We start from the raw sequence: 27883 nt of genomic DNA, 5'->3' as shown, positions 1-27883 counted from the left end.
GTTGGGGGGGGGCTCCGATCTACCGGCGGGGACAGTGGCCGGTGCGGCGGGGGCAGCGCAGGGCGATGGGTCCGACATCCCTCTCCGCTTCCCGGGGCACTGTGGGTTGGGTGGCCCGGGCACTGCTCCCCATCCGCCGGTAGCGGGTCTCCTCGGGGGCTCCCCCCCGGTCCCGCCGGATGCCGCCGCCGCCGGTTTCCTGGCCCGTCTCTCGGCCCCCGGTGCCGCCGTTTCCTCCCGGAGCTGCCGGCGGGGGGAAGCCGCGGGGAGGGGGCCGAAGGGCTCCTCGTCCCGACGGGTTATTTTTTCCGGTCGGTGCTGCGGAGAGGGAGGTGGGAAGAGCCAAAGGCGGCGGTACCCCCTCCCCGCCCCCCCTGCGCTGCAGCACATGGGAAGCAAAAGTTTTCCTCCTCCTTCTCCTCCTCCTCCTCTCTCCCCTCCGCCCAGGCGGCCCTGGGCCGGTCCCCCGGAGCGGTTCGGAGATGAAGGATGCGCCTGCCTGCTCCTCGGCGGCTGCTGTCGGGTACCGGCGCTGTGCTGCGCTTCTCTCCGCTGGGCGATGAGGAATAAACCGCTGCTGGAGCGCCTGAGCCTCCCTGAGGGCTGGGAAGGAGCGAAGAGGAGACTTTGATCGCGCCTTGCCGAGGGTTCTGCGGATCTGCGGAGGAAAAGGGCTGTTGGGCAAACCCGAGCAGATGCTTTAGCAACGCCGGAGAGGCAACGCTACAGCATCGCTGTGCCCCGGCCCCATCATGGGCACTGGCATGTGTTCGAGGAGGCAGAAGGGGCTCCTGCAGACCGGGTTTTGCCTGGTGACCGTGGCGTGCTTGGGCTCGGGAGTTTTCATCTACAACCACTTGCAGCAAAAGGTGCAGAACGCTGAAGCCCTGGCCCAGAAATACAAACAGCAGCAGGAAGCGCTGTCTGCCCAGCTCCAAGGTGAGTAGTGACCTGCTCTGTGTGTCCACACGCTGCCTGAACTTCCCTCTTCTTCCCTCTCTCCCAACATAGCCTGCTGTCAGGTTTGCTGCACAGCCTGGTGACAAGCAGGGTGCCTTTGTGGTTCAGTTTTTGGCTTTAAAAAGCTCTAAAAAGATTCTGTCATGTATTTTCTTTCACCCTTTGCTGTGTAGAATTGGAATAGCCTTGAATCCAACTTGCTGCTCACAGCAGTAAGGGAAACAGAGGGTGCTGGATTGGTAAGTTCAGCTGCGTCACGTCTATTCTGTTTCTTCTCCCTGTACTTCTCTTTGGCTTTAAGGATTAGTCCTGTGTCATTCTAAATGTGAAGCAGTACAGATGCAAGAAGGACTTGGGGAGGCTGCTTGGGCAGGCTCTGGGATGTGGCTCTGCTCTCTGGCCTGCAGGAGTGTCAGGAAAGTGAAGAGAGGGGCAAGGGATCCTTTCATAAAGTTTGTCATCATGCTGCCTACTGCCTTTGCAAGGGAACAACCCTAAACAACCCATCTTCTTCTCAAGAGATTGATCTGCTACTAGAAAAGTCTTGCCTGCTTGTTTGGGGCTGATAGATGCTGGCACATAGCTCCCTAAAAAGGGGGAGGAGGAAGAGGAATTGGCTTTTCTGAGCCTGTTGACTAGCACTTAGTTCCTCTGGCAAGAGCTGCCAGAAGGCAAGCATAATGTGTATATTCCCCTTTCCTTTTCTCCCCTCATTTGTCCTCCTTACATAAATGTCTAACTGTGGGAGAACGGCATTTAGCCCATGGAGAGATCCCAGCAGGGAAGGCTGAGGACATGTTACTCCCTTGCTGAACTCTTCTTTGTCTTGTCTATCATCCCAGCCTTAGTGCATCTGCCAAAGTTTCCAGCATCTGTCACTAGATTTGGAGTCTCCAGAGGGGTTTGCTGAGGTCCTTGTAGGGAGGTTTGGTGGGAATCCACTCTTTGGTAGCCAGTGGTTGTGCTGAAAGTTCTGGAGTGCCCACAGAATGGATTTTGTGTGGACAAAGTATGTTTGCCTGTGGTTCTAGTGACGCAAGGTCAAGAGATTCTTCTAAAAAGTGGGTTTAGATCACTGTGTTTCAGTGCAGAGCTCTTCTTTGTGCTCAGGGCTGTGTATATCTGCCTGTAAACTGGGAAAGCAGAGTGTGGTGTATGTGTTTGGTTTGTCTCCCAAGGAAACATGCTTTGAAAAAGCCAAACAATCTTGTGGATCGATCCAGTGTGTGTATAGGTTCACTGGTATGATCTTATGTCTTGTTTCCATTTCTTTTTGCTCTACCACAGGACAATCAAACAGCTACAGCTCCTAATGTGTTGCACAGTCCCAGCCACAGCAATTCCCACCTGCATCCTGTGTTTCTGAGATGCGAAGATCAGCAGGGTAGAAGTTAGCTCACATTCCTTTCTGGTGTGTCAGCATCTCTTGCTCCTCTTGGAAAGAGGGGCTGGTTCTTCAGAGAATAAGCTGTCAGTGGTAGCCTCAGGGTACCCCAGTTTTGGGAACAGCAGGCTCAAGCAAATAACTGAGACAGGCTCGTGTGTTTTTCCACCCAAATATGTTGGAATGGCAGAGCTGTAGCCTGTTGCTGGGATTTCTAACCCTCTCTCAGTCCTCCCATTCCTAAATACAGTTGTTGCCATAGCTACCCTTTTTATTTTGAGAAGACACTTACTTGTCCAACAGTTTTAACAAAAGCAAAGCTTCCTTTTGGATTTGGCTCGTGGGAGAAGCCTGGCGACTGGCAGATAGGAGCCACTTCATGGAAGTCTCACGGTGCAGTGGCATCTTGCACATATGGCCACAGCTCTTGTGCTGTTGGTGCTTTGGTGCTGCACGCAGGAAAGTGGGGAGTTGGGGCTCTGGGCTCTATCCCTGCCCCTGTGCTGACTTGTGGCTTGATTTGTTGCTGTGTCTTCTGTAGCCCGTTTCTGTCGTTCCAGCTCTACAAAAGGAGGATGTGCTGTTCCAAGGTGGAACTCAGTGCTGTTTAACTAGTGCTTCAGTTGTCTCCTTTCACCTATCAACTATTTCCTACCTATCAAATATTTCCTACCCGTCAAATATTTCCTACCCTTCTTATATCTGACTACAATATTTGATTAATGCTTCTGTTTGTTAGCCTCTGTAAATAAAGCTTCAAAGTGGAGGCCAAGGGTTCAGTGAAAGGGAAAAGGAAAGCAAGTGGAGGAGGGAGTGAGGCTGTCTTCAAACAAGCACTGCCCATCCCGTGTGTTGCCTTGTGGCTGTATGCAGGGAAATGGATCTCAGAGACTCTTCTAAAGTAAGAGCAAAGCAGGTGTGGGCTTCGCTGTAGGGTAAACACATGGTGTGAGAAGAAGAAAGGGAGGTAGTATCATGGTTGTGACCCTGTCCAGCTCTTACCTGGCTTGCCCTTCAGATGAATCTGTTCTGCTTGGGTTATGTAGCAGGTGGCTTAAAGCAAAGCGTTGCTTCCCACCTCCCACTTGCTGTAGGTGTGTGCCTGTGTATGAACCAGCCTGCTGCTGCCTGGAGGTTCTGAGTGAAATTAAAGAGATTTTATTTTGGTCAGTTCACTAACAAACAGCACTCCTTGAACAGATGGGAAGGAAGGTGCAGTTATAGTGCCATCCACTTCCATCTGACATTCCTGATGGGGCTTGATAGCATCAAACTGCTGTCTGGACAGGGCTTGAAGCAACCTGCTCTAGTGGAAGGTGTCCCTGCCCGTGGCAGGGAGTTGGAGCTAGATGAGCTTTAAGGTCCTTTCTAACTTAAACCAGTCTGTGATTGATTCCATGATTCTTTCTCACAAGAGGCTGCCATTGCACTGTGGCTGAGCCTGAGAATGCAGCACTCCTGTCCTCACCAGCGGGTGTCTTTTACCCTGTCTCTCTCCTTTGCCATCTCTCTGGATCAGAGAGGGAGGTGTGATGAGTCTGGCTTTCGTTCTGCTCCCCTTGTCCCTTGCTCTGGATGATTCTTAAGCCTGAGTGACTGGTGCCATGGGTGCTTAGTTGTGATGTGACTGGATGGAGACTGGCAGGAGTATCTGATGCCTCTAACAAAGAGAGTGACAGAGAAGAAAGCTTTCCCTGGGTGATGAGCTAGGAGAGGGGAAGGAGCACTGTGCAGTCTGGGGGTTGGTGTTGATCTCTGTGTGCTGAGAGCTGCTTGGAGCTGTGAGCCATGGGCAGTATGGGGACTCTTCCCACAGCATGCGCTATTGGCATGGAAGTGGCCTAATGAACTATGCTCTGTGCATGGTTTTAGCAGAACCAGAGCAACAAATCTGATGCCTCTGCTGCCCTGCTCCATGAAAGCAGAGAGCTAGCATGTGCTCATGGCTTTCCAAGGCAGGGGTGAAATGAAACCACTTGAACACGAGAGTAAAACCTGAGACTGGTGGCAAGACTAGAATTGCCCTCTCTTTATGGATCTCTTAAACATCTGCCAGGGAGAGTTTATCTTAGTGCTCTGGGGGTTATGAGGCAACCCCTTCACACAATCACCCTGTTCTCTGTGGTCTTTTAAAACGAGAACAAGTTGGTGCAAGACCTGACTTGTTGTACTTTCCCAAAGGCAAGGCCCTGCAGGGGATTTCATTGTCTCAGCAGACCCAGTTCTGCATTTCAGCTCATTTGGCAGCAGGTGACAGGGCATTAGTGCTGAGTTCTGGCTGAATTCCAGCCTGGATTTAGACACTGACCACCCTCCATTCTCTCTTGTAATTGAAAATTGTTAAAGACTTCCTGCTTTCCTGTCCTCTGAAGCTATACTGGGCCATTTTGGTCTGCTGAGTTGTTGCTGTATTCTACCACAGACATGAGCAGAGAGAGCACTTTACTGCTTTGTGTAAAGCTGAACCCACCTTTTCTAGTCTCTGCCAACCTGGAGGAATGGCAGGAGAGTACAACTTTATTATTCCTAGTTGCTGGAGGTTACTTCAGCTTCTCTTAGTAAAAAATAGAAGTGTCAGGAGAGACAGATTTGTCCTAAATTTCAGAATCAACAGTTTATGGGATGAAGCTGTTCCTGAAGACTCATCTGTGTTGTGATGCTTGCATTAGGATTTGTGGTTATGGGTGTGTTAGCATCTACAGCAATAGGCTTGTGCTTTCCCATTTACTATGTGAGATCAATAGCACCTTGTAGCTTGGGGGCATCTGAGCAGACTTTTTCTGCATTAAATAGTTATTGCCTTGCCTGGTCCTGTGTTGGGAGTGAGGCTTGAGTGAGGCTGTAGGTGTCGAACTTGCCTCCTGTGGTACACTGGGCACTTTGTGACAGAGCACAACCATGCTGTCTGTGAGGTGTCACTGCCTTGGTTGTTCTGGGACCTGGAGAGGTGGATAACCTGCTCCTGTGGGGTGAGTTTCTAACCCTGGTCTTACATCAAAAGAAAACAGTCTACTCGGGTGACTAGAAAACAACATGAAGTGCCTGCAGGAGGGATTCCTCCAAGCCCAGAACTGCTGAGGCAAATGCAGATTGGAAGCTCGGAGTACATGGAAGGGCATGGTAAAGCCTGGGAATTCCTGGGCATCCCCAACAGTCCCAACAGCTGTGACTTTTCGTTGCTGGTGTGAGGTCCCCATTGCATCAAAGCTTGTCCTCAGGTGCTCTGCTAGATAAGACTGCAAGAAAGTGAGACGCTTGTGGCAGAAACGAGAGTGCCCAGAGCTCACAAGTCTTTGGGGAAGTGGCTGATGTTCTGAAGATGACAATTTAATTGAATAAAGCTTTTTATCATGTAATGAAGAAGCACCCGCAGTCTTGTGTGCTTTGCTGGGCTGGGGAAGCCCTCAGGGTGACGTCTGAGTAGTCTGATGGGAATAGTGGTTCTAAAAATGAAGCTGTCATGAAGCAGACACTTGGGCAGCTGCAGTGATGGGCTTGCTGCTTACCAGTGTGCTCAGCAGGGGAAAAAGTCCTTCCTGATGGAAAACAACTATTTCTGCTGTAATGGATTGGAAAATATGGTAGTTTCCTCATTATATAGTAAGAGCAGCATCTGCTCTATCAGAGGCTTGGTGCTACTGATGATCAACACTGCGAATATTAGATATACATAAGGATGTCTTGTGTCTCTTATTCCTCCAGATTGGAGTATCTGCTCTCAGGGAGCAAACCACCTGATAATGCAGGACATGCACTGGCTTTGCTGCTCCCATATGACCTGAGTGGAGCTGGCAGCCTCTATAGATTCACTTGTGAGAGCACAAGCCACTTGGGGCTCTTGGAATGGGTTAGCACTTGTTTTATGCATGCAAATATCATCCTGCTTTGTTCCTTTTCCTGGAGACTGCATCAAGGCATAGCTTGACCCCAAAGATCTTGGCTCTGGAGGCAAGTTTCTTCCATTGCTCCTCCCCTCTGAACTGCTGCCCGCTGACATTCCGGCGTGGTGGCAGCCTGTGGAGGGGATGGAGGAGCCTGTTGCAGCTGATTGCTGTGACTCTGGGAAAGCTCTTGGGTAGCATTCAGACATCAGACTGGATTAACATCACCATCCATCAGGGAGCTTCTCTGGCACTTTTATTTGTCATGTGGCTGCTGTACGGTGCAGCCTCATTGCTCTCCCCTCCCAGCTCCTGTGCAGAGTACAGATGCTCTTTTGTGTGTAATGGGAGAGGGAGCTGCTTGGCTCACTTTTCCTTAGTGGCCTGAGGACCACTTAATGGCTGGGTTGTGGAAGGGGAGAAGATGTCTCTCCTGCATGCCCCATCCCTGGCAGTGTTCAAGGCCAGGTTGGATGGGTCTCGGAGCAACCTGCTCTAGTGGAAGGTGTCTCTGCCCATGACAGGGGGTTGGAACTAGATGAGCCTTAAAGTCCCCTCCAACCCAAGCCATTCTATGGTTCATTCTATGGTTCATCTGCAGAACAGATGACCTGGAAGGCTCTGGCTGTCTCGAGCCTGGTAGTGGATTTGTCCCACAAATACACAGTTTAGCACTGGCCACTAAAGCCAGGTCTCATGCTTTGCAGCTTAGGCTCCAAAGCAAAACCTGAGTGCAGGTGCTCAGAGGATGAGTGGTGTGTTATACCAGGAATATCCATTCCCTCTAGTCCAGCTGTCTCTGCCCTGCTCCACACCTTATGTGTTTGTAGTTGATAGGAAGTGCAAACAGCTTGTAGCTGCACCTGACCCTTTCATTGTTTAGAACATCGAGTATCTGCATGTATTTCAGGACTGTTGCTTTCTTGGTCTGGATTTTCCATGTGAGCTACTGTGTGCTCAAGCCTGGAAACCCAAAGTAATGCAGGCCATTCAAAACAGGAAAGGCTCTTTTGTAGTCCAGGGCAGGATCTGAGGTCCACATGTGCCCCTTTTGGGGAAGATGTGGGAAGAAATTTCAGGGTTTATCTCATGCTCTGCCTCTTTCTGCTTCCCTAGTTGTGTATGAGCACAGATCCCGGCTGGAACGATCCTTGCAGAAGGAGCGAGGGGAACACAAGAAGACAAAGGAAGGTGAGTCTCTTGCATGGGTGGCAGAGAGGTGGCCAGCCAACCCCCAGCTCTTCTGTGGGGGGATGTGTGTTGTACACAAAGTGTTTTCTGAGCTGCACCTTTTTGCTCAGCAAGGGGCTGATTTCCTTCTTCCCTCCCCCCTCCCCAAAATACAAACCAGCTCCTTGTTAAATTCCAGCTCATTGAACTGTCTTCTCTTCTTCCATTTCTAGATTTTTTAGTGTATAAGTTAGAAGCTCAGGAAGCTCTCAACAAGGAGAAGGTAGGTTTGGTTTATTCCTCAGAGTGTGTGTGTGTGATAATGGTAAAGATCTTTCTAGTACCACCACAATCATGAGGCCAGTGGTGTCTGGAATGTGTGAGACTGTGTATGTATGGTACAGGATGAACTTTGGCTGACTCCACTTTGCAAGGCTGTTGGTGTGTGAGGATTTACTTCATCTTAGGGCAAGGCTGTGTTGTGCTAGAGCTGTTCTGCCTATTCTCCCATGTGTGACAGCACAGTAGCTCCTAGTGTAGCAGAGAGTCCTGTGCTGCAGTCTGGAAAGAGAATTGCTGTTCCATGGTACAGAAGAGTCCTGGGGAACTTGAATGCAAGGCACACCACAGGGAACATGGAGGCGAAAGGCCATGGTGGTGTTGGGGAGCGTATCCATTGTTTTCTGTATCCAGGGATTGTCAAATTATTTCCACTAGCCTGCGGACTTCTCATTCAGCAGGGAAGAGGAGGCCTCTCCAGTGAGGGTTAGGAAGAAATGCATCTCTGGGTGACAGCCTGTCCCATTCACTTGAAGTTATACAGCTGGTTATATTCCTTTCTCAGAGCATCTGTTGAGGAGATGCTGGAGAAGAGGAATTCTTTTAGCCTGCTCATCTGTGAGTGAATGTCATCCTGTTAACAGAAACTCATGGATGAATACCTGAATGCTGTCATGGCTGGGCAGCTCCCTTGCAGTTTGTGCTCATTTGCTGGTAATATTTCATGCCATATCGAGTATTTATCATGTAAGTTAAATTGTGGGTTATAGTGGAAATCTCTGCATGGCGGTTAGTTTGCACTTCCACTGTGCTGTTTAGAGTCTCAGCCCTGTTGCTTTAAGCTACTCAACCACAGATCCCAGCAGATGGTTGTGAAACTGTGTGTAATGGGGAGAGCTGCAGCGTGTTCCCTCTGAGGTGGGTGCCACTGCTGCTGTGGGGACTTGGACTGTGAGTGCTGGTGGCTTTCACACCTCCTGTGTTGAGATGCTACAGTGAAGAATGGTACCCTGGGCACAGAGGGGATGAACATGACCCCTAGCAAGGCATAAGCAGATCCATTAAACTAGTACAGACCCATCTGTGGACATGTGTAAATCCTTCCCATTGCTGGTTTGTGTTAGTTGAGCTCAGTTTAGCTGTACCTGGCTACAGGAGCTTGCTTTAGGCTTACTCAAGTGCTTAGTGATGATTTTTGGTTAAGTGGTGCAGGTTGTGTGTGTGGGTGAAAGCCTCAGCTCTGGTGCTGGCTGCCTCCTCCTCCTCAGCTGCTGTAGAGATTGCTCAGCCTGCTTTGTGGGGGGGTTACTGTGCAGGGCTCTTTCAGCACTGGGCCTGTCCTAGATAAAGGACTGGGGAGAACAGAATGTGAATCAAGAGAGTGCAATTAATTAGCTCATTGTTAATTAATTGGCTGAGTTGTTTTGAAAGTGTTCCTTTCCAGCTGTGCCCAGCTGCGTGTTCTGCTGGTCACCCTGGTAGGCCTGTTCCCTGTCGCTGTGTGTGTGTGAAGGATCAGCAGGAAGCTGCTGCTGGTGCAGTGGCTGGGCAGGTGCTGGTGTGTGTTATTTCCTGCCTTAGCTTTTCCTGGGATTTAATGAGACTGTTGAATCTTTTTCTTTCCAGCAAGATTCTATGAACAGATACGGGGCCCTCAGTTCCCAGCACAAGATACTGAAGGTAAGGGAGGAGTCTGGTTACCCGTCTGCTGTGCATTCAGGAATGTTCCCTGGAAGGAGAGTTGATGCTTTTGCTGACCAGAGATGCCTAGGAGTGACCAAGGGTTTCCTGCAGCTAGTGCCAGCACAGAGGGAGGAGACCACACCATGGTGTTGATCTACATTCCTTCCTGGCTATTCAGGTTCATGGGAGTTTCCTATTTATTCTGTTGGGCTTTGTATCGGATTACAGCCTTCACCTATACCTCATTTCAATGGAAGTCTTTGTGCAGTTTATCTCACAGGACTTCTGTTGTTCAGAGTGTTCTTTTCTGGGTCTCTTTGTGTGAAAATAGGTCTATTCATTGTAACTTGCCCTTTTGGGCTAATACAATGTATTCCAGTCCTTGTAAGAGGCTCAGAGGGAGGCAGCCTATAGCATTTGATAGCTTATCACATGCTATATCTTCATGTTCTAAAGCATATCTTGATGTTAAAGTTTGCTTTTGTTAGAGCAGTGCAAGTGTGGCTGGTGATGGTGGGGTTGAAATGTTTTTAGTTAGAGCATTGGCAGTGAAATGGTAATTTAATTCTGGGATGGAGAAAGAGGGCTATGTTCCAGCAGCCCTTAGCACCACTGGGTTGTATTTCCTGAGCAGAGTTGGACCTCCAGCTGCCTGGCTTTTGGATTCAAACGTCGGGAAAAGGGAAGTACAGTTCTGTCTCTTGGGTATTATCCAGCACTGCGGATTCTGGGAACGCTTTGCAATAGTAATGTTCCTCTTCATAGCAACTGCAGTCTGAGCAGAATGCTCTGGCTTGCTTGTCTCAAGGGGACAGTGAGAGCAGTTTGTCCTGGCTCCCCTTCTCTTGCTTCCTTTTATTTTTGGGGGGAGAAATCTGGTTTTTTAACTATATTTACAGCTGCTGAAAGACAGACCAGCCCTTGGGACTGCAGTGTGGAAGATTTCAGCCTCCTCCCCAAGGCCTCCCCCCCAAAAAAGCAGTATTCAGCTCAACTTCTAGCTAGTTCTGAGTCTGAGTAACACTTCTGTTATTGGAGCATAGGCGAAAAATGCTTCCCGCTGGTGCTAGCTTCCTCAGGAGGAAGATTGCTGCCAGCAGTATCATCACCTAGGAAGCAGACTTGTCGTGCTGAACAGAAGCATCTGACTCTCTTAAGCTGCAGGTCCCAAATATGACCTAAGACTTCCATGAAGCCACATCAGCATAGCTGACTTTGGTGTTTCTGGCCACTGCTGTCACTCTGATCTATACTGAAGTCACCTATATCTGATGAACATCTGTGCTATCTACAAAGCTGCTTCTAAATCATGGCAGAAATACATGGTTTTGAGATACTCTTCTACCCTTCTACCTCTTCGCCTGCCCCTTTCCCCAGAGACCTCAGTGAGATCGAGCTACTGCACAGCTCGTGCATCCTGGGCACTGCATGTTGTCTGAACAGCAAAGGGAAGATGGGATGAGAGGACAAGCTGGCCTGAATTCATACAGCTCAGTTGAAGGACTCCTGATTTTTGGAAGATGAGTTGGCATCCTGAATGAGATGCTTCTCTGAAGAAAACCCAACACAGAGCATGTTCCAGACCTGTCCTGCAACTACAAACTCATCCTCTTTAGATTCCTCCTAAATCTTGCATACATTGGTCACAGCCATCCCTAGAAAATAGCTGAGAGTGAGGATGTTCTGTGTGCTTAATGAGCTGGCTGGGCCTCAAGTGCTTTATGTGACCTTGGTCAAGGCGCTTCAGCTTCCTGCTGCTATCAAAAGATGAATATTCCCTCCCTTCTTCCTGGCTGTGAGCAATCTGGGGACAGGCATTATGCACATCCCCTGCCAGGCAGAATATGGGCTAGAAATTAATTGACCTGAGCTGATGAGGACTAAAAATGCCTTCAATTGCTTAGTTTCTTTTAAAAAAATCAATTCTCACTTGCTAATGCTGGTGGCTTCTGAGGTGTTCAGTATCAGAATGATTTTAGGGATGTGGTTCCTCTGCAGTGCTTTCTGCCAGTGGCTCTGATGAGAACAGTAAGTACCTAATGTCTCTGAAAGCCAAAGCAGGAATCTTTTATTCTCTCTTTTCCCTCCTGATCTTGAGATGCGATTAACCTGACATCCTTGTCTCACTTCTTTGTTCTGTCTCTGGGACCCCTCCATACCAATAGCTTTTTCCTCTGCATTGCATGTATTTTTGGAGTACAGTTATTTCTCTTCTTTTAGTGGAGGATAATTGCTTCAGGGGAGAATGCCTGGGCCACAGATGCTTTGTTTTACTGGGGATAAATGCAATCACTGACAGCATTTAGAGGTTTGGGGCTTCTAAAAAAGAAGATGAGGTGTTTTTTTTACAGGAAGGCTGCTGGAAACTGCAGCCTGGTCCTGAGGAGCTGTTGTGTGGAAGGGCCAGGGTTCACCTGCAGCCAGTCCATCTGCATACATGATTGATGTTGACAAACTGAATGTGGAAGGACTCTCTGGATTACCATGGGAACAAAAAGGGAGGTGAATTCTGGTTCAGTGGGTCTGAGCAAAAGGATGTCTCAGCATGTTTTGTTCTAGGGCTCTGCAAGAGAGAAAGGGAGAAGAGAACAGCCCTTCAGCCCACTTCTGTCTGGTGAATTCTTGGCCTGCTTGAAAGAGTTTGTGGTCTTGTAAGAGTCTTGTTATCGTGGCATTTTATGCCCGTGAGCCCCATGTTACTGGGTGGGATGTGGGCTCTCTCTAGTCTCATTATGTGAGAGGATGTGATATCCTTGCAAAAGGTTCCTCCCTCCTGTTCTAGCAGCTTGGAGTGGTGGGTGGGAGAACAGCCAGGCAATCAGGAAGCGAGCCAAGCAGGGAGAACAACCAGAGTGGCTGGGTGTCCAAAGGCAATGGCAGTTGGACCTTAGCCCTACTTAAAGGTGAACTGCTCCTGTAAAGAGGTGTGCAGATTGATGCTACATCCACCATGGAAACTCTCCTTGCAGGCAATCTTGTCCTTTAGTATGTCTGGAAGTGTGGAAAGGACCTTGGCTTTGTGCAGTATTGCACAGGCATTTGGTTTGATATCAGCAGCTATTATAGCCTGCATTGCTCTCACAGAGCAGGGTGTGCAGGGAAGTTGGGAAGGAGTAGGAGTAGTTCTTGGCTGTGTCCCAGAATCTCCATCTCTTTTTCAGGCAGGAGTGGACTTGCCACCACATTCTGCTTCCAGTTTAGTAGCTTTCAAGGACACCTCCCAAACTGCTGCTTCACGCAGCAGAGTTTAACTGGCATTTCACATCCCTCCTGAACCACTGAACACAAAGAATATCTTGCTGTATCTGGGATTTCTAGCTACCTTATTGGAGGAGAAACCATCTCCTCTGTCTCCCCAAGCAACTTATTAAACAGGCACTCAAGTAGCACTCGGCAATAGCTAAATTACTCTTCTTCTCCTTGTACTGACTTTGTCACTTTTTTTCATATTCAGAACCAGCATGAAGATGTCAAGAAGCAGCTGCTTGACCTGCAGCTGCAGCACAACAGCTTGAAACTGGAACATCGTAAGACACTGGAGACTCATAGCCAGAAATATGCCCAGCTGCAGCAGGAGAAGGACAGTGAAGTCGCAAACTTGCAGGGTGAGTGTGATGGAGAGCTGAGAAAACACCAAAGAACTGGGTTCAGGAGAGGACAGTGTTTCTTCTGCATGCCCCCAAAAGGTCTGTAAGTAGTGTAGGAACACTCTGTAAGACCATGAGTGTGCAGTGCCTTGGTCCTTCTCTACCTCAGTTGGAGTTCTCGGAGGTTCAGAGATGCCTGTACTATTACACTGCATGGGACACCCCTGGCTTCTGTCAACACCAGCTTTCGTGGCGTTATTTTAAAAGCCTAATTGACTTTTGCTGTCTGCTTACTCATACTGCATATTTATGCTACTCATCTTGTGTAGACTTTGTGTAGAATCAGGTAGGAGAACAAATCATTGTGCCAGATGTTGACGGTATTCATATGAAACAGTCCATGTCCCAAGGAAGTCACACTCAAGATAATCCAAAAGTAAAAGGCATGAGGCTAAGGTAGATGTGCATGCCTGTGGTTCCACAGTAGGCTGGGGCAGAAGCAAAGGTTCATCCATCAGATAATACTGCCTTACCCTATCCTTTCTCTGGAGTGTAACTAAGTTAGCAGACATGGTTTTCTGTGACAGAGAGAAAACATTGTGCCATTTAGGTATCCCATCTGTTTCAATATACATTTTCTTCTTCTCTGTACACTTTTGACAATAGACACCAGTTTCTACACTACTCGAATCCTGTAAATGCTAACATTTAAGCAAATTCAACATACTTTTTGTAATTAATGGTGTAGGTCTATAAAATGCATTTAATAGTGCAAATATTGCAGAGAATGCTGATCCCTGTAATTCCCAAAGAGCAGTTTCTATTTAGTCTGCTCTTTAATTAGATTGGGGGGGTTTAAGGTTCACATCTGTTTTTGCTTAGGTTAGGTCTGGGAGATGGAAATCTGCTGGTGTTTTGTTTGGGTTTTTATTCTGAGCGCTCCTGGGTTAGAGAAGGGAGGAATTGAGCACAAGCAAATGAAACCTAAATATTTGCTTGTCTCTTTCTTGCAACATGCAGCCTCCAGTGAAGCAGGAAAAGAAATTGTGCAGAGGAAGGAGAATAAGGATCAGAAAAGCAATTCCAAGAGGGAAGCTGGTCAGAAAGGCCAGCTTAAGGCTGAGATATTAACGTTCTCTGTCCATCTTCCCAGCTGTTCACAGCACCCAACCTCAATGGCAGAATGTCCAGCCCCAGGGATGAATAGTATATAAAAAGATATACCACTGTAATCAGAAGTATCTATAATCTAGAGATGGAATCTTGCATGGAATTCAGCCTATGGCAAAGTGACCACCCTTTCACAGAAAAATTCCCATCCCTGTCCATAGTGGCAGATGCAGCTATGTTTGCAGAGAAATCCCAGTGCATGCAGCAATACTGATACTGTGAGAGAGCTTCAGCATCCCAAATAAAGCTGGTATTTTTTGACAGTCTTTCTTTTTATTGGAGGATACACGATTATATTCCAGGCAGTGAAATGTAACTGCATTGTGTGTCTTGTCACTGGAGTACTTAGTGTGCAAAGAGCTTGAAAGGAGCCCAACCTCGGGGCTGCAAGGCAGAAGCTTGCTACTTTGACAGCATAGGAATAAATGTGCCTGAGGACCAAGCTGTCCTGTGACTGCTTTGTGTAAGTGTGTTGTGCGTCTTTGTAGCATCCTTTCAAGAGGCAGCTCCTCTGTGCAGTAGGAGGGAACCTCCCTGGATCTGCTGTGGGTTCAGAAGACACGACAGACCTCTCTTGTAGTTGTTTCTCAACCTCCCTGTTACCACAGGTAGTGGCAGGAGCGTTGCTCTCCTCTATTCAGCTGCAATGGGTAAGGGGAATAAAGAAACAAACGCTCTGATAGCAAGTACTGCTGGAGCCTGACCTGATGGTGATAGCAGAGACCCTCTGGAGAGGAGGAAGTTCCTTGGATGGGCGGGACTCCTGAGTGCTGAAAGGAAGGATGATCCAGGTTTGTCAGTGTGTTTGGCTAGTCCCTAGCTAGTGTAATCCCTGGGCTTGGAGACATCTGTGAGATCAAGAGGAATTTATCATAAGGAAGAGACAGAGTACACTTGCAAAAATAGCTCTCTTAAGCAAATACCTTGTTCTCTTGCAGATACAGTGTTTAAACTCAGAGAAGAGAGCAAGCTGCTTCGGAAGGCCCACCAGGAAGTTCACTCTCAGCTCCTTAATGCCCAGGTAACCAACAGAGGGGTTGTTTGTGGCCACGTGGGACAACCTTTCACTGGGGTCTGGGTGCATCATCGAATATTCTCTAAATACTAAATCCAGTTATCAACTGTATCCCAGTGTGGTGAGCTGCCTAAAATGGTGCTGGTTGTATAGATACATTCTGTACAAGCAAAATTCTCCAGCCTGGAATCTGTCCCAGTAGCTGAAAATACAGATATGCCACACAAGCCACTGATTCAAGTGAGCGTGAACCAGCATATTCCCAGCCCTGGAATGCCTCCTGCCACTTACCCATGTCTCAGATACTTCCATCCTGAATGATGATGAATTGCCTCTGTTTATGCCTATAACTAATTGCAGAGAGGATTAGCAATGCAGAGGTGCTTGCTGAGACTACAGACACTCAACAACCCTGGCAAAAAGATTCCCTTCTGCAACTCCATGTGAAGCCTTAGTAGAGGGAGATCTGTAAAGAATTTGGAAATTGGAAAGAGCTATGTAAAGAAGAAGGTGGTGTTCAGTTAGTAAGTGTTGGAGCAATACAAGTGGTGGTGGCTTAAGACTAGAGAGGCAGAAAACTGTTTTTCTGCAGGGGGAAGAGACAAACCTTTTGTTCATATGGTGCTGTGCTCGTGGTGTGAGGCTCTTCAGCACACTGCAAGTCCCGACCTCACAGAATTCTGCTCATCCAGCTGAAGTTGGGAGACTTGGGAAAGGGAGAAAGGGGGGTATGCTGGGAGAAGTAGGGGGATTTAATGTCTTACAGTGCCTGAGGCTCTCGTGCTGAGCCAAGACACAAGCAGCTTTGTAAATACACTTTACAAGTCACTTTGCAGTGTGAATTAGCCTTTTCTGTTGTTAATTAACAGCCTTCTGTCAAGCATTCCCTTGGATTATAGGATAAGCCCAGAAGCAAGGAGCTAGTTGTGGTTAGATGCTGTTGACAACTCATTCTGCCCCTGAACTGGATGCTGAACTTGAGTAGAGGTGGAGAGCGTAGTGGGCTTTGACTTCTACAAGATTGTTCTTGAGTTCTGGCTGGATCTGCCCTGCAAAATAGGAGAGATTTAAGTAGCTCTGTCATTTGGCAGCTTTTTGCCTCATGTCAGATGTGGTTTGAGGGGTCTCAGGTGGACCATCAGTGTGTGTGACTTGCCTGCCTCCATAGTCATGCCTTAGCGCTGAACTGCTTTTTTACCCTGCTCCTCCACATGGCTGCTCGGATTCTCTGCAGCGGTGCTGCCTCCAGTGTGCTTGTTGGAAACTAAACAAAGACTTCTAGGCTCTGTAGGGGTCAGTCCAGCGAGCCCAAACCAGGAACTGAAGCAGCATGAGATTACAAGCTTCTCCAATGCCCCTGGCAAGCCTACATTCACACCTCCTGAATTCCTCTTCAGCAGAGTACCCTTAAAATGCTGTTTGCCTGTGCTGTATTAGAGAAACCATCAGCAGTTCAGCTGTGCAAACTGGTGCACACTCTGACCAGCATTAAAACCCCTTGGGTAGGGGTGGTTGAGGCTACAAAGTCAAGCACTTCAGACTGGAAAATGTGGTGGCAGTTTTTGTGCTGCCAGTCTTAACTTTTAGGCCCTTCAGCGTTGAGACCAATGGGAAAAGTGGTTTTGTAAGGAGGATCCCTGTCATTTGTTGCCAAAGTTAAGAATGAGTAAAAGGATTTGCCCTGGGTGAGGGAGACAGGACTCAGTTGCCTGCTCTGGATGTACCAGACAGTTGTGTAATGAAGTGCTCCAGCCATCTGTCTGACTGCTATTTCTGGCTCCTACAGAAGAGGCAGTGGTTGATCCCAGTGATTTCAGAAAATTCCTTGGATCTTTGGACAATGAGCCTAGTGTTAAAGTGTTCTGTTTGGTTTTCTGATCAGTCCTTTGCAGCGTGTAATCAGTGATTCCTATCACAAAGATGAATGGAATCGTGGTTGCCGTCAGTGGGGTGAGGTGCCATGTGGAGGAGCAGACACCTAGAAAGGCTCCAGGCTTCTCATTGCCATGTCAATTTGCGCTGTATCCTGTCTTGCTTCCTTCTGGCAGGTGAAAGTTTAGAGGAGTAATTTGCATTCTAGACAACATGTTCCTTTTCCAAGGATTCTAACACGTTCCACAAGCCCAGCCTGCAGTAGCTGTCACATCAGTTGCTCTGCCAGGTAAAATGAGACATGGAGGCATCAAGTGATACATGCACAGCTTGCTGAGACGGGGTGCAAACAGCGTGTGGGAGTCTGTGCACTAAGACTAGTTTATAGCTTCTTTCCCTCTGGGCTGACCACCTTAACAGGCTTCTGATGGGTACAAGTTCTGCTTCCATCTGGCTTGTTCTGACTGGAAGCAGTCTCCTACTAGCTAGGGCTATATCCCGTGAACTTGGCTTCCTTTTCCTTTCCTCATTCCTTTTATGTTAGCTTTGCTGAGTGGTTTTGTTGGGGTTTGGTTTGTTTTCTTCACATTAAGGTCAAATTTCAGGGGGAAGATCACAAATCAACAGAGCCTGCTCAGGAATTCATTTCCTGCTAAACTTTCCTTGCTGCTTGGAAGCCTTCCTACTCTGCCCAGTCCCTAATTTGGTCCGTTTCCAGGTACCTTTGGCAAGCATATGAAAAGCTTTCCCCGTCACTTTCCTATAAATAACTAGGGTGGGAGTGGGGAGCTCTTCCTGAGTAGCTTTCTCAAGCCTTACTTTTCAGGGTTGGAGATGAAAGAAATAAGCTGCAGTAGAGAGAGAAGTGTTGCATTTGCTTAAGAGTCCCAAAGAATCAATTCTCATTTGTCTTGCAAAGTAAATTGAATTGTCCAGCACGATTATGCCAATTGTTGTCAGCCCTGCTGAGCTGAGCACATCCATGGGGAAATGCCTCCACAGGAAGGAAAAGAGGAAAGCTGACTTGGTGGTACGTGTGTGTGAGCACAGGAGGAGAGGGAGCCAAGCCTAACAGGACCTAGGATACAATTCTTGTGCAAAGGCTGGAGTTGTGTCAATGGCTCATGCACTAACCAGCACTGGGCAAAGAACTGGTGTCATGGGCCAGCACTTCCAGGGTAAAAGTATGCAATAAAGTAAGATACAAGACTGGCAAATGAGGAAATCTATGAAATCTGGATGGAAAGCTGAAGACTACCTTGGGCTTGTCATTAATGGTGTTATCTCCAGCCTTTTATATATATAAAATCATATCTTCTTTAGTAGTGTATCCATGCTGAACAACTGGCCATAAAAAAAGTGGCTGTTCTCAGCAAGGAGCGGTTTAACCCTGTTATTGTGTGAGGTTTCTCTGTACACTTCTCATCCCCTCAGGCCCAGATGGAAGAGTTCAGGCAGCTCAAGGAAGCTCTACAGAAGATGCCAAGTTTCAAAGGAGGAGGTGCTGGGAAGGGGCAGCAGCAGTTTCAGGTGCTGAAGGAGCAGCCCATGGTGCCAGCCAACAGCCAGTTGCAGCTTGTGAGGCAGAAGGTGTGGTATTCCCAGGAAACCCCAGCGAGAGGAGTTCTGCAGAGCTTCTCTGGGTTTTGAACTGGAGGGAACTGAGCTTGTTCCTTCAGAGGTTGTTGTCTTCCTTTCTTCCTTGCAGGCTTTCCCAGTCAACCAGGACAATCGCCCCTTTGGGAACCCGCTGGCTTCCCAAGTCTCTGGGGTTCAGAAGCAGGCGGATGGCCCTTTGCTGCAGGGCCAGAACTCGTACAGTAATGATGGCCCAAGGCCACAGGCCAACGTGCTCTTTACCCATCCAGCTCCAAGGCAAGATGCCAACTCGCTGCCGGATGCTCCGCCAGCCTGGCCGGCAAGACGCGGGGATGGGCACGTGGTCCGGTTCACCCGCACCATGAACAGTCTGCCAAATGGGAACCCAGTAAGTTCTGCACCCTTGTTTTGTTGTAGCCTTTGCTTTTGAAGCTCAAAGCTATGGTATTTGTAAGGATATGCGTATGTGCATTCCACCTTCCTGATGTGGAAAGTGTCCTGCCCTCAGGTCTCAGAATCCTGTGCACTCTTAAGGGTTTGTGGTTTAGTGGCTGGGCTCAGGTGAACGGGTTCTTGTTCTGGATCGTCCTGGATCTGCAAAGAGTAAATCATAAAAGCAGCTCCCCTGCCTCCTGGGGTGATAGAGAGGGAGCTTATGGAAAGCAGATATCTAAAAACCAGACAATTGCAGTGTGGTTACACTGGCATTACAGTAACTATTCTAATGGCAACCTGTGGGGTGTTTTTTAGAGGCAGTTTTGTTGTTCCTCCTCTTGGAGATTCACCTACCCAAGAAAAGCTTAGGTCAGATAAATTCCAGGTTTTTCCTCTTGGCTGTGTGGAAGGAGAAAGACTTCTCTTACTGCAGGCCAGCTGGGTAGCATTTCTGAATCTGTTGTTCTTTGATAAAGGCTTTCCCTGGCCCATAAACCTGCCCAAATGCAAGGGAGATGCTCAGGTATCACATTAGGAGCTTGTGTGTACCCTGAGCATGCGTCTTCTCTGCAGGATCTAAAGATGGTGATGCGCATTCATGTTCAAAGCAATGAGGAAAGCCGGCCTCCTGGATTGTCACCCTCTGATCTGAAACAACCCTCTGCAGCAGAAAAACCTCAGGCACCAGACAACCACCACTCTACAGGGAGCAAACAGGTCCAGATGCAAAGGTTGGTGAAGCAAAACTCCCTTCAACATGCAATACTCAGGCTGAGAGGTACCATATGGGCCCATCCCTGGCTTCTCTTCATGTGCTTATTGTGGTTTCTACTTGAAAGATGGTTGAAGAAAGTGTTTGTTATTGGTTCCACTGCCATCTAATGCTTGTAACCGAATGTTGCTGCCAGGTCTTGATCTCAGCTGAAGCAGAACACTAGTCATGTTGCAGGCAGTGTTGTGCGATTGAACGCACAGACTGCTGTGGGTGCTGTGCTGGAAAATAAAAGGCTCTTATGTTGTTGGTGCATGCTCTGTTGGCTGCGTTTGTATTTGAACTGTTTAGTGAAGTGTTTGTTTGGAGAGGAGGTAGAAAGGGGAGTTACTGCTGAGTGAGATCAGGTCAGCGTGGATTTCCTACTTGCTAGAGGAGAGAGTGGGATGGGAGTCTGAACTGACTGGAAGAAATCTCTTCTCTTTCATGGATGGTAACTGAAATACCCTCTTTTGTTTGGCAAACTGGAGTTACTCTGCACCATACGCAGCAGCAAGGGTGGCTAAAAATTCCCTCAGTTTCTATGAATGAGAGGCATAAGTTGTACATTAGAGCTGCAATTCATTTTTCTCACTAATTAATCAGTAATGTGCCAAGCTCTGCAGGAACAACCAGACCTTGAAGATCTGAGAGCTTCTCGTCTCCAAGGTTATTCAGTAGTCTAGAAGCAGCAGGCAACCAGCCCCAATTCAGGTATTAGAGTGTTTTCTTTGCTTCTAGGGCAAAGACATCCCAAACTCTGTATTCTCTCTCCTGCGTTTTCTTTCTTCCCAGAGAATGGAGCTTGGCTTCCTGTTGCCAGTGCACTTCTGAGGGATGCTAGGGATTCTCCTTCACAGAGCCTTATTAGAGCACGAAAAGTCACACAGGTCTGAGACCTCTGATCCTGAAACTATGGGGTTTATCCAGAATGGGGTAGAACAGTTTACAGCAGTAGTTTATGCCAGAAATGAGGACACAGCAGAATCCATCAGACAGCCCAGGCTTTCATCCTGTCTGTGTTCCTGCATACCTGCACTTGAGATGATGTAGTTAATATAAACTTCAGCTTCATCTAGACAAGTCAAACAAACCAGTTCAATCATATCAATACAAGGATCAGGGTTTACAGGAAGAAAAGACTTGGAACTGGTACAGTCTTCTGAGCTTAGCTGAAGCCTTGGCATTAAAATTCCATGCAACATGGCCCTGTTGCTCATACCTGGCATCCTCAGCCCAGGGTGTTCTCCAGACCTGCTCTTAGTGTAAGAACAGAGACAGCTCTGGGGAGGTGAGGCCCTTGCAAAGGGAAGAGGTTTACAGAACAGCATGAACCGTTCCACGCAGGTAACAGAGTGGATCATTCCTATAGTATGTTACTTGCTTGCTGTGGTACCTGGGAGCCTAGTCAGGGACCAGGATTGTGTTCTGGATGCTGTGCAGGCACAGCAGAAACTGTTTTGCAAAAGGAAGAACATGTCTGCAATTCATCAAAGCCTGGCCATGCTCCAAAACCTGCCTCTGAAAATAGAGCTTCCTTATTTAACTTATTTATCCCCTGTGTGTGTCCAGGTCATATCTGTCCAGTTCACTGGAGCAAATCAGATTCCAGTTCTGTTTTATCTATAAAGGAGACTTCTGGATTTAATTCTAAATTCAGCCTGATCCTTCCCATTCTTCTCTGCCACTTTTGTTTGTTCACTTAACCCGAAATGTTCCCAGGTCAGAGACTGTGCTTTGCATATTCCTTTAAAGGGTAACAACTGCGTGGAGACAAGAAGTAACAGCACAGAGAATATTCTGCCTTTTTACAGGGAGACTTGTGGGGGTGTAGCTGAAGGTGAGGGTTGAAGCTGTGATGGCAGAATGGCCTCTCCTCAGCTATGTAGAGCCTAGAGAGGATTCTGTCCCTACTTTGTGAAACAGAAAATGCAAGTATTGGATTTGTTTGGCAAGGACAGAGATCATGGTATGTTTGATGTGCTTTTCTTTGCCTGGATCTATCATACTGAGCAGCTGGAGGCTGTTACTTACACTGCATGAGATTGGTGATAAAGAGTGCATAAACCAACCTTCTCCAGAAGGTGTCAGTGCCAAGAACAACAACAAACCACAACAGAGCACAAAAGAGGCCATGCATCAAATGCCAAGAGCTGTGGCATTGGGTGGCTGAGACCAGCAGATTCCAGATGAGCTCTTGATGGCCAGTTGGCATGTTGATGGGTTTATAATGGGGAATTCTGGGTTGTGATTTTTCTTACTGAAAGTTTTGCATGGTAGTAATATTTTGCTGGCTTTAAAAAGCTGCTAAAGCGAAGGCCGCTTGTCCTGTCTCAGCACTTAAAAACTCAGATGTCTTAAGTAGACCTCTGAATCTCATCTGGCTCAGGCCAGGCCAAGCAGTAACCCTGCTTGAAACTGGTGGTAACTTATTCAGGTTAAAAGTTGTTGTTTCAGTCGCTTTTGAGAGTCCCTATCACCGATTTCATCACTTCCTTGTTTGTTTCTGAAGGTGTCCCTGAGTAAGGATATTTGGGAAAAAACATTCCTTGTGAGACAGTGTTCTGGGCTTTTCAGGGCTTCATTCAAACTAATATGAAAATATTCCATGTATTCTCTGACCTCCAATCCACTTCCATGCAGTGGAATGGTGCTAAGCTGCAGAGTCCTCTGCTGCTGAGCCTCTCGGTATCTGTGTGAGCTGTGCCATTGCTGCAGGCAGAGGCATTAATGAAAGATGTGCTGCACTTGGCAAGTATCTTGATATCAAGTACTTGTCCCTCTGAGGCACTCCTGCTATGAAGACAGCAGGCACAAACATTGATGTGGACAGCAGGAGAATGTATTTGAGGTGGAAGCATTACAGAGGAAGCAATTCCTGACTGTGGCTGCCTGAAAGGGGTTGCCTGAACTCTCGCAGATAGAGCTGTGTATGAATAATTGATTTTTCAGGTCAGTAGACGGATCAAAGCAGTTGAGCAGTGGCAGAAGGAGAAGCAGGAAATCACACTGGAACGTGGCTTCCCTCTGAATGAAGCAGTGAAACATTTTTCCCATGTAAATCAAAACAACATGCAGATGTTTTCAGCTGGTTCTGTTGTCACTGTTTGGGTTTGTACAGGGGACAGATGCTGTGGAAGAGTTTTATAAACATCTGCTGCTTAAATACCCATCCCAGTTGTGAAGCTTTGTGAGGAGATTGTACCTTTGAAACAAACGCCATCAGACAACGGAAACTGTCAGCTTTGTGTTGCAGCTTTCCTGGTTATTTCAAAAGGGTTTTCCTCCTTATAGGCCTAAATTCTACATTTTTACTTTAGCATCTTCATTTTAAATGAAGTCGGCACAATAAAGAGGACTTGTGTGTTTGATATTCTTCCAAAACCATCATTTCTGTATTTGAGTATGTGTAAAGCATGAGTAAGTATCTATTTGGAACTGGAGTTTATTGCTATGTGGATGTGTTATTGTATCATATGAGTTATATTAAAGCAGTTCTACAGTAAATCATGTTTATAAAGCATAACTTTGTACTTATGGCATATTAAATCCTCAGTCTCAAGCAGATATCACAGTAACTAATGCAATCCGCTACTTTTGCCAAAAACTTAAATTAAGACAAACTTTGCGTATGATGGAATTGTTTTTTTCCTCTGCCATAAAGAAATAGCAGCATTATGAAATAGCTCTTGCTATACTGAGGCAGAAGGGTTACGTTTTGTTTCATGCCCTCATTGCAGCTGGAAAGACATAGTTAACAAAGTGAATGCCCAGATGGATGAACAACAAGTGCACAGTTACCCCAAGAGCCTTCATTTTGAGCCCAAGCCTGGGCAAGAGATGCAGAAAGGCAGCTCACAGCCACCCGAGCACAAGAGAGGGGAAGAGCATCAGACAGCTGATGAGGAAGGCCAGAAGGAAAGGACAGATGATGAGGAGCTTGAAATGGGTATGGTTTCCCTAATCCTATGCTGTTCAGTACTAACTTATTGCTAATCAAGGTGGGTAGCTTGTGTTATGTATGTCTATGGGTGTAAGAGGGAAGCTGCAAACTTTCTTGGGAAGCAAATAAAGACATCAGAAATGTGTTACAGTAAGCCAGGCAGGCAGTGGAGAGCTAAAATGGGCTTTGAGCAGAGGCATCCAGTGTGAGAATCTGTGCAGAGATGCTCTGCTGTGCGCAAGGGGCAAGGATACAGTGTGAATGCATTGTAAACAGATTTCTTTGCTGCCAACAGACTCTACCATCAATTTCTCTGGCACATGTGGAAATAATCTGTAAGATCTGGAAGTCAGCTAGTTACCTCTATCAAAAAGACACTGGAACGTAGATGTGACTAATGCTAGTTCTGTGTGTTGCTAGGCTGAGGGAAAATGACTAAGTACGTGGCTTTTCATGTAGCTAACGATTTGCTGCAGTCCTGAAGGCAGTAAGACAGGGAAGCTGGGAGCTGAGACTCCTGTGAGGATCTCATTTGAAATGCTGACTTGCATCCTATTAAACATTATAAAGATGCTGTCAGCCTGGTTTCTTGGCAGTAGATTTTGGCTCTGGATTTGGAACTATTGGCTCTGTGCAGTGAAATTCTCCCCTCCAGAACAGTGACACTTAGGGGACAGCTAAGGTGCGTACAGATGCCTGCTTGGAGAGCAGGTTCTGTATCCCCATGCTTTCCCACAGCTGTGTTTAGCTGCTATTTCATGTTTTCCTGACCTGATTTTCAACAAGCCCCTTTAGAGGAACAGAACTAATTGGTTCACATCAAAGTGAATTCTACCCTGAGAAGAAAAGGCCTCATGGCAGGTATAAGAGAGGGTGAGGACCGATAGCCCTTGAACTCTGAGTCCTAATTGGAATGAACAACCACAGTAATGGCTCAAATTCCTTGGCTGTGCTGTGTCCCATTGGGAACACTGCTGTCACACAGGCTTCTTTAATGTTGTAGGGAGAAACACACAGCCCGTGGTGGCAGGCACATGAGTACCAGAGCTGGACATGTACCATTAAGTTATGGGAAGGCTTCAACACGTGCTTATGCCTCAGCCTTGGGGACAAGGGAGCAGCTTTGGCAGCTGTAGCAGGCAAATCCCTACTTGGCATGGAGTTACACAGCTGCTTCCCAACAGTGGGAATCCTGAGTGGTGACACTGGCTTTTGAGAGAGTACACTGGTAACTGTCTCTTTTCCTTGCAGATGCAGGAGTGATTGAGAGGGAGGAGAACTTGCATTCTCAGAAAGAGACTGTGGTCCAGGAACCAATGGTGAGTGATGCTGTCATCTGGATGCAGCCCTAGCTTGGAATAAGAATCCAGCTATCCCATTTAAGTTCATGCTTTCTATAACAAACCAAACTCCTTGGCTCTGGAGGGATTCAGAGAGATAAGGAAGACTGGGGGGGTTGTTTTTAGAACCACTAACATGCCTGAAGAGAGCTGTGACTGAAGTGTTACCAGCCAGCACTTTCTGCTTGCTGGTGAAGGCAGCAAGCCTTCTGTCTCCCAAGGGGCTAGATATGCTGCCTGATATTCACAAGAGGTTTTTCTTGTCCAGATGCCAGATGATGCTGCAGATCCTGCCCAGGATCCCAATAACCAAGGTGAGGATGAGTTTGAGGAAGCTGAGCTGGAGAGACCTGACTTTGAAGAGAAGGTGGGAGGTTTGGAGAAGTTCAAGGAGCCCAGCGTGAAAGAAGAGTCTAAGGAGAAGCCACTGAAGGTGACTGACATGAGGAAAACCAGCAGGGGCCAGGGAGAGATCCCAGCTATGAGTGAGGGGAGGCAGAGAGCTTAAGGACTCAGAGGGGAAACATGATGTTCCTGGATGGATCCATAATCCCACTGCAAGGATATGGCAGGCAGGAGAAACCTCTTTCTGAGTGAGACTTGGTGGGTTGCTCAGTACCAGAACTTGTTCTGGCCCTGTCCCCTCTGCTTGTTGAAGTCAACCCTCATATTTACAGCACCTGCATGGCTGGAGAGACATCGAATAGGAGATGGCTCACTCCACACCTCAGAGGTGCTGGGTCCCTTCAAGCACTTAAGAGACCAAAACCAGAGACAATAACATGGGCCTAAGCTCAGGGTCTGGTCAGTGCAGCCACAGCTGTTCCTGGGGTGGGTGTGCAGCAGTGACAACACGTGAGAGCTCTACCTCCTTGCTTGCTGCTTGCAGAGGGAATCCATTTAATCTGCTAAGTGCTGCTTGCTGTCTGAACTCAGCCTCTGCATCAGGGAGATGTTAGCTTGTTTTGACAAGCAGCTGAGTGTTGCTTGTTTTAAAAAGGAGTGTTTTATCTGTCAGGCTCTAAAAGCGTGATTAGTAGCGAGGTTTAAAAAGAACAAAAAGACACCCAGGCCAATGAAATCAAACAAGAGGGAGATGCTGGCACCAGCTGAGCAGCACTGCTTGAAGATTAGTGAAAATGGGGAAAGAATTAGAGAAATAAATACCTGACTTTCAGGGAGGGCTCTGCTGTGATCCCTAAAGCTTTACCCTAAGTAACTTGTATATTCCCTGCATATAACAGGGGCTTGATGCAGCAGCATGTGCAGGGGCCCTGAGACCCTCTCTCTTCACAGAGGAAGGAGCTGGGCAGTTGCTGCCAGCATGTGGGTAGAGAGACTGGAAGGAGAAAGCACAGATGGAGTTTGGTTGCCTCATTGTCCCTGCTGCCCCCTGATTCCAGATCCATTTCCCAGTCTTCCAGACCTGGGGCTCTAGTGCAAGAGAGCTGTATCCCTGGCAGGGGATGGGAGTGGGCTGGGGCACTGTCAGTGGTGTCTGACTTCCTGTATCTTTCAGGATGCTGGCGGACCTGCCAAGCCCAGGGAAGACCCAATGGATGACTATCAAGAAGATCAGGAGCAAGAAATTGTACGACACCAAGGTTCTTCCTCTTTCCCTCTCTGGTGTGATTGTTACCTGGGTATGTTGGTAGCCAGGAGCTGAGTGGGAATTGGCTTTTAGGAAAGCAGATGTGAGCACTGACTTCAGGTTTGTCTCTGTCTGCTCAATGATGTGGGTCACCAGAACAAACTTGGACTCACTCACCTCTGCTCCCTTTTCTTTATTGAACAAAGGTATTTGTGGCAGAAGAATGTGATGTCCCACTCCTGATGCGAGCATGGGAGGTGGTGTACAGGTTGGGCCACAGTTGTCAGATAGCAACTGCTCCTCTGTTTGACTGAAAACCAGGTATTGTTGCTGTGTCTCAGAGCTCCAGGACTACTGTAGTCAGTGTCAAGTTGACAATCCCTCTAGGAGAAAGACTGGAGGCCACCAAAGATTGAGAGCATGAGTACTAGAGAAGATCACCCTGGTGCCTTCTGGGCAGTAAGGGATGGTGCTCTGCCCATGCCTCCTTTGTGTTTTGGCTAAGTGGCTTGCCAATGACACCTAAAGGTCCCTGGCGGAGATGGATTCTTCCCTGTTTTCCTTCAATTCCCAAACTGAGCTGGTGTGGTAGAACAGCTACACTCAGAAGCAACATGGTGTGCTGCTTAGGGTCTCCATTTCCAGGCCTTGCTCATTTTTCCTTCCTGGCTGTTTGTCTGCATGCAGGAGGATCATGGAGGTGAGGTGGATGACAATGATGACCTGGAACTTGTCCAAGACCAGAAGGACCGGGCAAATATACAGGGAGCTGATGGCAAGAAGGACGACTACTACTGAAAGATGCTAAAGGAAAGTGGAATATGCTGGGAATGAGGGGTCAGGAACTCCTCCTGGGAACTGGCTCCTGTATTAAACACTGCCCAGACCAGACAGAGGCAGGAGGAGGTAACGGTCTTTGCAGGCACTGAGGAGGGTGCTTGCAGATGTGCATCACACCTGCATGCGGGGGGCCATTGCTGCCTCTCTGGTCAATAGCATGGAAGTGCTCTCAGACTGTAGGGATGGGTTTTATCCTGCTGCTTTTCTTAGAAGCACTTTTTGATTTATTGTGTTCTTCACCCTCTGTTTTCCCTCTCCCCTCCCAAGCTGGAGAGTTTTTCTTATGTTTTTTTTAACCCCTTGGGCAGCAGAGGGGCACCTGAACTGGTCCCTGGACTTACTCGACTGATTGCTAATACAAAGGAATCTGTCTTCATAACATA

At 47.7% G+C, this 27883-nt stretch overlaps 1 protein-coding gene across 2 annotated transcripts; it reads left to right on the top strand.

Annotated features, from left to right (window-relative positions):
* Positions 1-402: 402 nt before the first annotated feature.
* LOC115617478 (Golgi integral membrane protein 4-like) lies at positions 403-27883 on the top strand. 2 transcript variants are annotated; one of them, XM_030507994.1, is made up of 14 exons: positions 403-939; positions 7342-7416; positions 7629-7678; positions 9301-9354; positions 12812-12962; positions 15053-15135; positions 18436-18591; positions 18710-18988; positions 19609-19766; positions 23527-23735; positions 24981-25048; positions 25338-25502; positions 26589-26660; positions 27348-27883. In XM_030507994.1, the coding sequence occupies exons 1-14, from the start codon at positions 753-755 to the stop codon at positions 27456-27458; spliced, it is 1818 nt and encodes a 605-aa protein (XP_030363854.1). In that variant the 5' UTR covers positions 403-752; the 3' UTR covers positions 27459-27883. The 2 variants fall into 2 exon arrangements, with proteins under 2 accessions (XP_030363854.1, XP_030363855.1); XM_030507995.1 differs by having other exon boundaries at positions 26589-26673.

This window comes from Strigops habroptila, chromosome 16 (assembly GCF_004027225.2).
Source record: "Strigops habroptila isolate Jane chromosome 16, bStrHab1.2.pri, whole genome shotgun sequence".
NCBI classification, from domain to species: Eukaryota; Metazoa; Chordata; class Aves; order Psittaciformes; family Psittacidae; genus Strigops; species Strigops habroptila.
The sequence above is the reverse complement of the archived record's forward strand: the minus strand, read 5'-3'. Positions and strand labels throughout refer to the sequence as shown.